Source organism: Pseudophryne corroboree, chromosome 1 (assembly GCF_028390025.1).
Source record: "Pseudophryne corroboree isolate aPseCor3 chromosome 1, aPseCor3.hap2, whole genome shotgun sequence".
Lineage (NCBI taxonomy): Eukaryota > Metazoa > Chordata > Amphibia > Anura > Myobatrachidae > Pseudophryne > Pseudophryne corroboree.
Genome location: NC_086444.1, coordinates 159,372,756 through 159,386,372, shown reverse-complemented (window position 1 = coordinate 159,386,372; position 13,617 = coordinate 159,372,756). Strand labels below are relative to the sequence as shown.

The 13,617-nt window shown below is 47.3% G+C and overlaps 1 protein-coding gene across 4 annotated transcripts in view; it reads right to left on the bottom strand.

The window, feature by feature from the left end:
* The window catches only part of CERT1 (ceramide transporter 1), a 298,892-nt gene that overhangs the window by 93,521 nt on the left and 191,754 nt on the right, over positions 1-13,617 (bottom strand). For all 4 annotated transcript variants that reach the window (XM_063963825.1, XM_063963826.1, XM_063963827.1 and 1 more), the window contains one exon: positions 11,338-11,445. In XM_063963825.1, the coding sequence (XP_063819895.1) occupies positions 11,338-11,445 (108 nt within the window). The remainder of the gene's footprint in view (positions 1-11,337; positions 11,446-13,617) is intronic.

The window sequence follows — 13,617 nt, the reverse complement described above, 5'->3', positions numbered from 1 at the left end:
CCTTCTTGGCCAAGCTGGAGCTATTAGAATGATTGCTCCTTTTGCCTGTTTTATCTTTCTCACTACTCTGGGTAACAAAGATATTGGCGGGAACAGATACGCCAGCTGAAACCTCCCTTGTTCTCGATCCCTATCTCGGAACTTTGTTGTTTAGACGAGACGCCATAAGGTCTATCTCTGGTAGACCCCATCTGTTCACCAGTGTCTGAAACACTACTGGGTGTAGTGCCCATTCGGTTTCCTGAATGGTGTGCCGACTGAGAAAATCCGCTTCCCAGTTTAGTACACACGGGACAAATACTGCTGACAATGCCGGGAGATGGAGTTCTGCCCATTTTAGAATGGGAGTTACTACCTCCATCAGACTCTTGCTGTGAATTCCTCCTTGATGATTGAGGTATGCCACTGCTGTCGCATTGTCTGAGCGGATCTGGACTGGTCTTCCTTGTAGATTGTCCTTTGCCTGAACTAAAGCCAAGTAAACGGCCCTTATCTCCAACAGATTTATCGGCAGGCGACTTTCCCTTGCGGTCCATTTTCCCTGGAACCATAGGCTTCCGAGTACCGCCCCCCAGCCTTGCAGGCTGGCATCTGTTGTCAGGACTTGCCACTCTTTTATCCAAAAGGGTCTCCTTGTTTAAATGGTCTGTCTGTAGCCACCACGCTAGAGACCTTTTTACATTTACTGGAATCTTTATCATCTGCTTCTTTATCGTCTGATGATTTCCGTTCCATTTCGTCAGAATAAGGTGCTGCAACGGTCTGGAGTGGAATTGCGCATATTCCACCATGTCGAAGGTTGATACCATCAGACCCAACAGTCGCATTGCTGCATGGACTGACATTGTCTGGGCTTGCAACGCTTCCTGAGCCATGACCTGCACCTTGACTATCTTTTTCTCTGGTAAGAGAACTTTCTGTAGATCTGAATCCAAAATGGCCCCCAAATGAACCATCCGCTGTGACGATTCAGGGACGACTTTTCCCAATTTATGAGCCACCCGTGTCTCTGTAAACAAACTATCGTCTGTTGAAGATGGCTCAACAGTAAATCTTGCGACTGTGCTAAGATTAACAGGTCGTCAAGGTATGGGAATATTCTTATCCCTTGTTTGCGCAGACAAGCTGCCATAACCACCATGATCTTGGTAAACACCCTGGGTGCTGTAGCTAGCCCGAAGGGCAGAGCTTGGAACTGGAAATGCTCCTGGAGGATGGCAAACCTGAGGTAACACTGATGTGATAGTGCTATAGGCACATGTAGGTAAGCATCCCGTACATCCAGAGATACCATGTAATCTCCCGGTTCCATAGCCAACATTATGGAGCGTAACGTCTCCATGTGGAACTTCGGGATCCATATGTATTTGTTCAACATTTTCAGATTTAGAATTGGTCGGTATGACCCATTTGGTTTCTGGATTAGAAATAGATTGGAGTAAAACCCCTGTCCCCTTTGTGATGGAGGTACTGGGACAATCACACCTGACTGCAGTAATTTTTGGACTGCTTCTTGCAGGGCATTGGCCTTCGACTCTATACGAGACGAGCTGGTGCAAAAAAATCTTTGAGGAGGCTGCCTCCTGAATGGGAACCCATACCTCTGAGATACTACCTTCTGCACCCAAGCATCTGCTGTTGACTGTTGCCATATGTGTGCAAAAAGAAGGAGTCGGCCCCCAACCCTGGGGTTGCTATGGGCTCCTCTTTAGCTTTCGCTTTGCCAACGAAATGAGCAAAATTTTAAACTCTTGGACTTGGGGTTACTTAGGGTTATAAGCAGCCGGAAATCTGACCTTTTTCGATTCAGCCTCTGATTCTAGGATATCCGATAAAGGTTTTCCAAATAATATATTACCCACGAAAGGCAATGCTTCCAATTCTTTCTTGGACTCCGCATCTGCCTTCCAGGTCCGTAGCCAAACTGCTCTGCGAGCGACTACCGTCAAGGCTGAAGCTTTAGAAGCAACTGTGCCTACATCAATTGCGGCTTCTTCCAAATACTGGGCAGATTGTCTTAAACGGCAAAAACGATCCTTTTGCTCCCTAGTAGTAGAAGGGATGTCATTCTCTAGTTCCTCTATCCATTCGCCCACTGCCTTTGCTACCCAGGCCGAAGCCATAGCAGGTCTTACCACTGCTCCTACTAGAGAAAAAATATTTTTCAAAAGGCTCTCTACCCTTCTGTCTGTGACATCATTCAATGAGGTAGATGACAGTGGTAAAGCAGATTTATGCACGAGTCGCAGAACATGTGCATCTACTTTTGGAGGAACTTCTCTTTTCGAACAATCCACAGCAGGAAATGGATAATAAGAATCCCATCTCTTAGGAATCTTATACTTTTTACTGGGCGCTGCCCAAGACTCATCCATCATTTCCGTCAGCTCATCTGACGCTGGGAATTCAGCTTTCACTGATTTTGTTTGTTTAAATACAGGTGCTTTAGCTTTTAACACTGTCTTGGCTGGCTCTTCCAACGAGAGAACAGCCTTCACAGCATTAATAAGTTCAGCTACATCTTCTGAACCAAAGCTCTGCGACTGATCATCATACGGAGTTGAATCTATTGTATCATCATCATCCGATGTATCCTCTTGTGTAGTCTGCCACACAGACGTATCTGTCTTAGTCTTACCTGCCCCTTGGTTGCTTGTAGAGGCTACTGGAACCAAACCATAGGAAGGGAGCTGCATGTATGGGTTCATAGTGTAACCTAACCCTTGAGGTGGTGCTACCGGAGCTAACCTGTCCGCTATTGAAGACAGAGTCTTAGCGAACATATTCCATGGTGGCTCTGTTGGTGGCTGAACCAACTCCTGTTTCTTACTTCGCTGAAAAGCGAAACAGTTTGCACACAAACCCTCATAAGTGACCAATTGATTCATATCAATTACCCCTGACTTACAAGATAAGCATGTTAGGGCTGTAGGAGTGCTTGATAAATTCTCCTCATCACTTTTGCCGCTCACAGACATGGTATTAACCTGTTATTGACTACACAATTTGTGACTGAAAATCACCCTATATGTCAGTATATAGAGGTGAGATCAATCTGACCACAGTGCACCTGATTTGAGGGTCAGTACAGGACTGACATTACACAGAAAAGTCAGCACACATACTAGCAGTCAGTCACATGTTAAAGCATTAGACATTGCCAAATGAGAATACAACCTCCATAACTTATACATAAGTAGGAAAATTGTACTTCTGTTTTAAATTGGTTCTTTTTTCAACATAACATGCAGAAAACACAGTAATATACAGGTCTCATATTTAATAGGTACTAAAAATTAACAATGCATACTAAGAAGTAGAGAGAATTTTTAGTACTGTATACCCTGCCTCCGTAGAGCGGGATACAGGGAGACTCACCACACTTCCATATCCAAGCAAATACGCTCGTAAGACGCTGAGTGGATTCAGACGCTACTGGTGTAAACTGCCGCTCTTGATAACTGATAACAGACACGGACGCTCACAAACAGACACGGACGCTGAGCGACTTCCACGTGTATGCAGACGCTAAGGCCTGCGACACGGTCTGGGTGGGTTTACCTCCAGTGTACACAACCGCAGCGTCTAAGCTGCGACAGAGTACCCTCGTGGTAGCGTCTGAGCCGGAAGTGAGGTCATTTAGTTCATGAAACGAGAAACACGCGGGAACTGGCCATGAACTCGGAGGAGGGACGGCCAGGAGAGCGTCTGAATCCCCCTGTTGACTTAAACTCCCAGGATCGCGGCCTCTACCTAGTCCTGGCGCCTATGATCCCTGGAGCGTAGCGCTGTAGTACTCTAGATGTTCAGCGCATCAACACACTGTTTGTAGTCTCCACCAAAATCAGTGTAGCTGTGTCCTGACCCCTCTAGAAAGAGGAAGTCCATAGACTCACCGTCTCCCCATGCTCCGGCCACAGCTTGGTTACGTCTGCTGGACCTGCTAGAACATCAGACACAGACGCCCGTCGAGACAGCACTGATACCCGAAGGCAAGCGTTGTTGCGACCCGGTGGGGAGTTGTTGGAGCGACTCTTTCTAGTATGCGTTTAAGACGCTGTTAAGAGAAGTCGCTCAAAAAAAACCAATATAGTAAGTCTATAAAAATAAAATAATAAAAGCTTGAGGCTGCTCTCACAGCAGCCCTGTGACCATGCGGCTTCCTGCCGCACCAAGCAAAAAACTTATCTGACTGAGTCAGTGGGCGGGACTATATAGTGGAGGCCCCAATGCATCCTGGGAGGTCAGAAAGCTCGTGACCGTGTTGGTGTCTTTTTCGCTGTCGCTCGACAATATCCCAATGTTATCCTGTGGACCCAGCCAGAGAAATCGGCAATCATTCCTACCCCACAAGCTCGCAGCCTAGGTGTCATTCTTGACTCTGAACTGTCCTTTGTTTCCCACATTCAATCTGTCTCAAGATCATGTTACATACATCTAAGAAACATATCCAAAATACGACCATATCTTACACAAGACACAGCAAGAACTCTAATCCATGCTCTCATTATCTCCAGCATTGATTATTGTAATAGTCTCCTGACCAGTCTTCCCAAACATAGGCTCTCACCACTACAATCCATTTTGAATGCAGCTGCAAGGCTAATCTTCCTCGCTAGACGTTCATCGTCTGCAGATCCGCTCTGTCAGTCCCTCCATTGGTTACCAGTATTTTACCGTATTAAATATAAAATACTTTTACGGACATACAAGGCTATTAACCAAACCGCACCAACATACTTCACTCATCTCAAAATATCTCCCTACCCGACCTCTCCGCTCTGCACAAGATCTACGTCTCTCATCCACACGCATTACTTGTTCACACTCAAAATTACAGGACTTTATCAGAGCTTCACCCACTCTGTGGAATGCCCTCCCACGCACAATAAGACTCGCCTCTAGTCTCCAAACCTTTAAATGTTCCCTGAAAACTCACCTCTTCAGACAAGCCTATCAAATTCCAGACCCACCCACATAACCTTCAGTGATTCCCTATCTAATTACATCCTCTCTGTACAGTACACATAAACTCACATATTTTGTCTGTTTACTCTCACACACTCCTGACACTTGGCCAACATTGCGGGGTGATCGTATCATACAGCCCGTTAAGAACCTAGCAATGTGGTGGACCATTATGCAATAGGTAGCATCTATCCTTGCGTATCTATGCCTATTTCCCTATAGATTGTAAGCTTGCGAGCAGGACCTCCCTACCTCTATGTCTGTCTTTACCCAGTTTTGTTCTATTACTGTTGTTCTAATTGTAAAGCGCAATGGAATATGCTACGCTATACAAGAAACTGTTACTAAATAAATAATAATCAAAATGTAAAAATAAGATTTTAAACCTACCGGTAAATCTTTTTCTCGTAGTCCGTAGAGGATGCTGGGACTCCGTAAGGACCATGGGGATAGACGGGCTCTGCAGGAGACATGGGCACTTTAAGAAAGACTTTGGATCTGGGTGTGCACTGGCTCCTCCCTCTATGCCCCTCCTCCAGACCTCAGTTAGAGAAACTGTGCCCAGAGGAGACTGACAGTACGAGGAAAGGATTTTTGTTAATCTAAGGGCAAGATTCATATCAGCCACACCAATCACACCGTATAACCTGTGATATACTATCTAGTTAACAGTATGAAACAACAACATATCATCGGTCCAAAACAGACGAAACTATAACATAACCCTTATGAAAGCAATAACTATATACAAGTCTTGCAGAAGTAGTCCGCACTTGGGACGGGCGCCCAGCATCCTCTACGGACTACGAGAAAAAGATTTACCGGTAGGTTTAAAATCTTATTTTCTCTAACGTCCTAGAGGATTGCTGGGACTCCGTAAGGACCATTGGGATTATACCAAAGCTCCCAAACGGGCGGGAGAGTGCGGATGACTCTGCAGCACCGATTGAGCAAACAGGAGGTCCTCCTCAGCCAGGGTATCAAACTTATAGAACTTTGCAAAGATGTTTGACCCCGACCAAGTAGCAGCTCGGCACAGCTGTAGTGCCGAGACACCTCGGGCAGCCGCCCAAGACGAGCCCACCTTCCTAGTGGAATGGGCCTTTACCGATTTTGGTAACGGCAATCCAGCCGTAGAATGCGCCTGCTGAATCGTGTTACAGATCCAGCGAGCAATAGTCTGCTTTGAAGCAGGGCCGCCAACCTTGTTGGCTGCATACAGGACAAACAGTGCTTCTGTTTTTCTGATCCTAGCCGTTCTGGCCACGTAAATCTTCAAAGCCCTGACCACATCAAGGGACTCTGAATCCTCCAAGTCACGTGTAGCCACAGGCACGACAATAGGTTGGTTCATATGAATTGAGGACGGGTCCGCAATTCCGCTCTATCCATATGGAAAACCAGATAGGGGCTTTTATGTGATAAAGCCGCTAATTCCGAAACTCGCCTAGCCGAAGCCAAGGCTAACAACATGACCACCTTCCAAGTGAGATATTTCAACTCCCTGTTTTAAGTGGTTCAAACCAATGTGACTTAAGGAAACTTAACACCACGTTAAGGTCCCAAGGCGCCACCGGAGGTACAAAAGGAGGCTGAATATGCAGTACTCCCTTCACAAAAGTCTGTACTTCAGGCAGAGAGGCCAATTCCTTTTGAAAGAAAATAGATAAGGCCGAAATCTGAACTTTAATGGAGCCTAATTTTAGGCCCAAATTCACTCCAGTTTGAAGGAAGTGAAGAAAACGGCCTAGATGGAATTCTTCCGTAGGAGCATTCCTGGCCTCACAACAAGAAACATTTTCTCCATATTCGTAGGAATGACCTCATCCGGAATACCTTTTTCCGCTAGGATCCGGCGTTCAACCGCCATGCCGTCAAACGCAGCCGCGGTAAGTCTTGGAACAGACAGGGACCCTGTTGCAACAGGTCCTGTCTTAGAGGAAGAGGCCACGGATCTTCTGTGAGCATTTCCTGCAGATCCGGATACCAGGTCCTTCGTGGCCAATCCGGAACAATGAGTATTGTTCTCACTCCTCTTTTTCTTATTATTCTCAACACCTTGGGTATGAGAGGAAGAGGAGGAAATACATAGACCGACTGGAACACCCACGGTGTCACTAGGGCGTCCACAGCTACCGCCTGAGGGTCTCTTGACCTGGCGCAATACCCTTGTAGCTTTTTGTTGAGACGGGACGCCATCATGTCTATTTGGGGCAGTCCCCACCGACTGATGAAGTCCCCACACTCACGGATGCAGGTCGTGTCTGCTGAGAAAGTCTGCTTCCCAGTTGTCCACTCCCGGAATGAACACTGCTGACAGTGCGCTTACATGATTCTCCGCCCAGCGAAGAATTCTGGTGGCTTCCGCCATCGCCACTCTGCTCCTTGTGCCGCATTGGCGGTTTACATGAGCTACTGCGGTGACGTTGTCTGACTGAATCAGAACTTGTCGGTCGCGAAGTAAGGTCTCCGCTTGACGTAGGGCGTTGTATATGGCCCTTAGTTCCAGGATGTTGATGTGAAGACAAGTCTCTTGACTTGACCAAAGGCCTTGGAAATTTCTTCCCTGTGTGACTGCTCCCCAACCTCGGAGGCTCGCGTCCATGGTCACCAGGATCCAATCCTGAATGCCGAACCTGCGGCCCTCTAGAAGATGAGTACTCTGCAGCCACCACAGGAGAGATACCCTGGCCCTGGGGGACAGGGTGATCCGCTGATGCATGTGCAGATCTGACCCGGACCATTTGTCCAATAGGTCCCATTGGAAAGTCCTTACATGGAACCTGCCGAAGGGAATGGCTTCGTATGTTGCCACCATTTTTCCCAGGACTTGAGTGCAATGATGTACCGACACTTGTTTCGGCTTCAACAGGTTCTTGACTAGAGTCATGAGTTCCTGCGCTTTTTCTATCGGAAGAAAAACCCTTTTCTGGTCTGTGTCCAGAATCATGCCCAAGAAGGGCAGGCGGGTCGTAGGATTCAGCTGCGACTTTGGAATATTGAGAATCCAGCCGTGTCGCTGTAACACCTTCAGTGAAAGGGATACGCTGTTCTGCAACTTCTCCCGTGATCTCGCTTTTATGAGGAGATCGTCCAAGTACGGGATAATTGTGACACCCTGCTTGCGCAGGAGCACCATCATTTCCGCCATTACCTTGGTGAAAATTATTGGGGCCGTGGAAAGCCCATACGGCAACGTCTGAAATTGGTAATGACAATCATGTACCGCAAATCTCAGGTACGCCTGATGAGGTGGATAAATGGGAACATGCAGGTATGCATCCTTTATGTCCAGAGATACCATAAAATCCCCCCCTTCCAGGCTGGCGATGACCGCTTTATGCGATTCCATCTTGAACTTGAACAGTTTTAAGTAAAGGTTCAGGGATTTTAAATTAAAAATGGGTCTGACCGAACCGTCCGGTTTCGGGACCACAAGCAGAGTTGAGTAGTACCCCTTCCCTCTCTGAAACAGGGAAACCTCGGCCACCACTTGTTGAAGACACAATTTGTGAATCTCATGTAACACTATCTCCCTTCCCAGGGGAGAAGTTGGTAGCGCCGATTTGAAAAACCGTCGAGGAGGCACCTCTTCGAATTCCAGCTTGTATCCCTGGGAAACAATTTCTATTGCCCAGGGATCCACCTGTAAGTGAACACAGATGTGGCTGAAAAGTCGAAGACGTGTCCCCACTGGAGCGGACTCCCTCAGGGGAGCCCCAGCGTCATGCGGTGGATTTTGCAGAGGCCGGGGAGGACTTCTGTTCCTGAGAACTAGCTGTGTTGTGCAGCTTTTTTCCTCTGCCCTTACCCCTGGCAAGAAAGGACGATCCACGTACTCTTTTGCTTTTATTTGAACGAAAGGACTGCATTTGATAATGAGGTGCTTTCTTAGATTGTGAGGGAATACAAGGCAAAAAATTCGATTTGCCTGCCGTAGCTGTGGAGACGAGGTCCGAGAGGCCCTCTCCAAACAATTCCTCACCCTTGTAAGGCAAAAACTCCATATGCCTCTTTGAGTCGGCATCACCCGTCCACTGTCGGGTCCATAAGACTCGCCTAGCAGAAATAGACATAGCGTTGATTCTGGAACCCAGTAAACTAATGTCTCTTTGAGCATCCCTCATATATAAGACAGCATCTTTTATATGCCCTAGGGCAGGGCTGGCCAAACCAGTCCTCAAGATCTACCAACAGTTCACATTTTCCAGACCACCTAGCTGGAGCACAGGTGTAGTCATTACTAATTAAGATGTGCTGCATTCATTCCTAACTGACAATTCTACAGATCTCCAGGAGGCATGGAAAACATGAACTGTTGGTAGATCTCGAGGACTGGTTTGGCCAGCCCTGCCCTAGGGTCATTAAAATGGTATCCTTATCAAGGGTCTCCATATCCGCTGATAAGAAATCGGTCCATGCTGCTACAGCACTACAAACCCAGGCCGCCGTAATTGCCGGTCTGAGTAACGTACCAGAATGTGTGTAAATGGACTTCAAGGTAACCTCCTGCTTGCGGTCAGCACGATCCTTGAGGGTAGCCGTATCTTGGGATGGGAGCGCTATCTTTTTTGATAAGCGCGTCAAAGCTTTGTCTTCCCTAGTGGAGGATTCCCACCGTATTCTGTCCTGTGACGGGAAAGGATACACTATTAGAATCCTTTTGGGAATCTGCAGTTTTTTTTGTCTGGAGTTTCCCACGCTTTTTCGCATACTTCGTTCAGCTCATGTGAAGAGGGAAAGGTGACCTCAGTTTTCTTTCCCTTATACATGTGTACCCTCGTGTCAGGGACAGGGGGTTCCTCAGTGATATGCAAAACATCTTTAATTGCGATAATCATATATCGAATACATTTAGCCACCCCTGGCTGCAATTTTGCATCATCGTAGTCGACACTGGAGTCTGAATCCGTGTCGGTATCTGTGTCAACTATATGGGATAGTGGGCGCTTCTGAGACCCCGAAGGTCCAGGCGACATTGGGACAGACATGGGTTGACTCCCTGACTGTACCCTAGCTTCAGCTTTGTCTAATCTTTTGTGCAGTAAATTAACATTAGCACTTAAAACATTCCACATATCCATCCAGTCAGGTGTCGGCGCTGCCGACGGAGACCTAACATTCATACACTCCCCCCTCCTCCTTAGGTGAGCCTTCAACCTCAGACATGTCGACATACGCGTACCGACACACCACACACACACACACACACACACACACACACAGGGAAGCTCTTTTCTGAAGACAGGTTCATCACCAGGCACTCTGGAGAGACAGAGAGAGAGTATGCCAGCACACACCCCAGCGCTATATGACCCAGGAAAAAACACGTTTACCCAGTAGCGCTTTTGTAGCATGTATATGCGCCAATTATGTGGCCCCTCCCCCTCTACTTTAAAACCCTCTTTCACCGTGTGTCAAGCAGGGGAGAGTCCGGGGAGCTTCCTCTCAGCGGTGCTGTGGAGAAAAATGGCGCTGGTGAGTGCTGAGGGAGAAGCCCCGCCCCCTCGGCGGCAGGCTTCTGTCCCGCTCAAATTTTCTTAACATGGCGGGGGCTCTTTTTATACATGTACAGTGCCCAGCTGTACATGTATATATGTGTATTTGCCACAGGAGGTTTTTATTGCTTTCCCCCCCCCCCCCCCCCCCCCCCTGCACCCTTACAGTGACCGATGTGTGTGAGGTGAATGGGAGCAATGGCGCACAGCTTCACTGCTGTGCGTTACCTCTATGGAGATCAAGGTGTCTTCTGCCGCCTCTGAAGTCTTTTCCTCACATACTCACCCGGCTTCTATCTTCCGGCTCTGCGAGGACGGCGGCGCGGCTCTGGGACGGACGGCGAGGGTGAGACCTGCGTACCGATCCCTCTGGAGCTAATGGTGTCCAGTAGCCTAAGAAACAGAGCCCTGAAACTCAGAGAAGTGGGTCTGTTTCTCTCTCCTCAGTCCCTCGATGCAGGGAGCCTGTTGCCAGCAGGCTCCCTGAAAATAAAAAACCTAACTAAAATACTTTCTTTTACAGGAAACTCAGGAGAGCTCCCTGAAATGCACCCAGTCTCCACTGGGCACAGTATCAAACTGAGGTCTGGAGGAGGGGCATAGAGGGAGGAGACAGTGCACACCCAGATCCAAAGTCTTTCTTAAAATGCCCATGTCTCCTGCGGAGCCCGTCTATCCCCATGGTCCTTACGGAGTCCCAGCATCCTCTAGGACGTTAGAGAGAAAAAAATTGGTATTTGTTGAAGGTAAAACAATTATCTATATATATATTATCTTATTCATGCTGTTAAACGTTTTTATGTTTTTTACTGAACTATAGACCACTGGAATCTTAAGTTAGAAGGAAAAAACAATTAGATCAGCGACTGACCTTGAAGGAGGAGGTGGATGTAGCTGAATAGCCGCTTGCTCCAGACACCAGGGAAGCCATTGAGCCATGCCGCCGTAAGCTAGACTCAGATCCATAGCCAGATTCAGACTAAGAAAGGAAACAAAGACGACACAGCTTTTAAAGAGTGAAAATAAAATAGGTTGTCAAATGGAAAAATTATACGTGGGTGAAAACCAATAAAAAAAAACTTTGAAAATTCTAAATGAATTGAAATAGTACAAGAAGTGCGTTGAATACAATAAGTACAGCAAGGCAATATGGCTTGAGAGTCTGAATTCACCTCCTACACATCTGCAATGGCGGTATGTACAGGGGACATGAACAGAAACACTGTAAACATGCAGTCCTGAAATGTCAGAATGGAACCGCCATACCAGTTGTGGGCAGCAAGAGAACTAGGATGAGATGAAGGTGGCTTGCTGTAATATCGGTACACAAAATGTTATGCTACAGTACAAGAAAACTACACTGAAACGGCATATAAAGTCAATACAGTCGTTAATAAACTAAATTTTAATAAATGGCCTTCGAGAGGAACAGCAGTGAATAAGCCCCATGTTCAATAATATCATTAGCTTAGGTACAACACCATGCAATAACTGGGCTGAACAGACAATCCTCATCTGTCCGGTCCAATTATTGCAGTGTGTAACCAGCAACAAAGGCAGATTGTGGTTTAAAAACCTGTTAATCTGTTCATCTGATGCAGGACATCTGTCAGCTTAAATAAGCAATTACTGCGCACATTTTGTAGTGTGTATGTGATCTGTCCGTCAGTGTTTATTTAGAAAGTTACCTCTGATATTTAGGCCATAAATCATTCCGATAGGAAGACATAATACATTAGTGTGTACACCACACTTAACTACTTTTAAGGCAGGCATTCCCAACCACGGTCCTCAAGGCACACCAACAGTGCAGGTTTTAGTGATATCCAGGCTGCAGCACAGATGGTTAAAATCAAAATAACTGAGCTACTAATTAAGTCACCTGTGCTGAAGCCTGGATATCACTAAAACCTGCACTGTTAGAGCTGAAACACACTACCCGGCTTTTGCCGGCCGGGAAAAAGCCGGACGGCTTTTTCCCGTGCCGGCATTGTAGTTAACAGTGTGAGGGCTAGGGTTCCTTCACACTGCACGGCCCCGGCCCGGCTGCCGGGTTTCACCACTGGAAGGTCCGGCGGCCTGGCGGCCGCCGGGCCGTCTTTGGAGCCAGTAAACCATGTGTGTGAAGGGGAGCTTTCACACACAACGGTTTTTTCTGAAGCCGTGTCTGATGCTGCGCATGCGCACAGCATCACACACGGCTCAAAGCCGTCCTGTGTGACAGACACTGCCGGTTTCTCCCGGATGGCAAAAAGCCGGACAAAGTTTGTCCGGCTTTTTGCCATCCGGGAAAAACCGGAGTGTGTGTTACAGCCCTTAGTGTGCCTTGAGGACCGTGGTTGGGAATGCCTGTTTTAAGGTCTCCTCTCCAGGTGGGTGGTCTCCAGACTGGCACATCACTAGGCCGCACCCATGTCACATCAAAATGCTGCGATTCACAGGTGGGGCTAAATGATGCAATGTCACAAAATTTAGCCCCAAACCCTCGATACAGAGCAGTGAGTCCTGGGTATAATTTCATCCTGCTCGCCTCACTAGGAAGTGGACCGGATGTGGGCGATCCTGCCACTCTTCCGTGGGTGGGGGAGACATACTGAAAAGTTGGGATTCTCCTGCAATTAACGGAGAATAGGCAAGTATGGTGTACACTGGAAACCAGATATTCTTGATGGTTTCATCTGTCAGAAAACAGTGAATTTGTAAGTAACAGTTTCAGGGGTGTATCCCCACTATAACTGCACTTATCAGTCCCCTCCTGTTGGGGACAGTTACAGGTATGGAAGTGCAGTGGATTTCATGCGGGCTGATTAAACCATTTAAAAGTCAAGCACACATTCCAGCACCACAATGAGGATACATGGAAGCAAATTATTATTGGACACCAAACGCCATGGAAGTATTTGAAAAAGAAAAAATAAGATTTTACTTACCGATAAATCTATTTCTCGTAGTCCGTAGTGGATGCTGGGGACTCCGTCAGGACCATGGGGAATAGCGGCTCCGCAGGAGACAGGGCACAAAAGTAAAAGCTTTAGGATCAGGTGGTGTGCACTGGCTCCTCCCCCTATGACCCTCCTCCAAGCCTCAGTTAGGATACTGTGCCCGGACGAGCGTACACAATAAGGAAGGATTTTGAATCCCGGGTAAGACT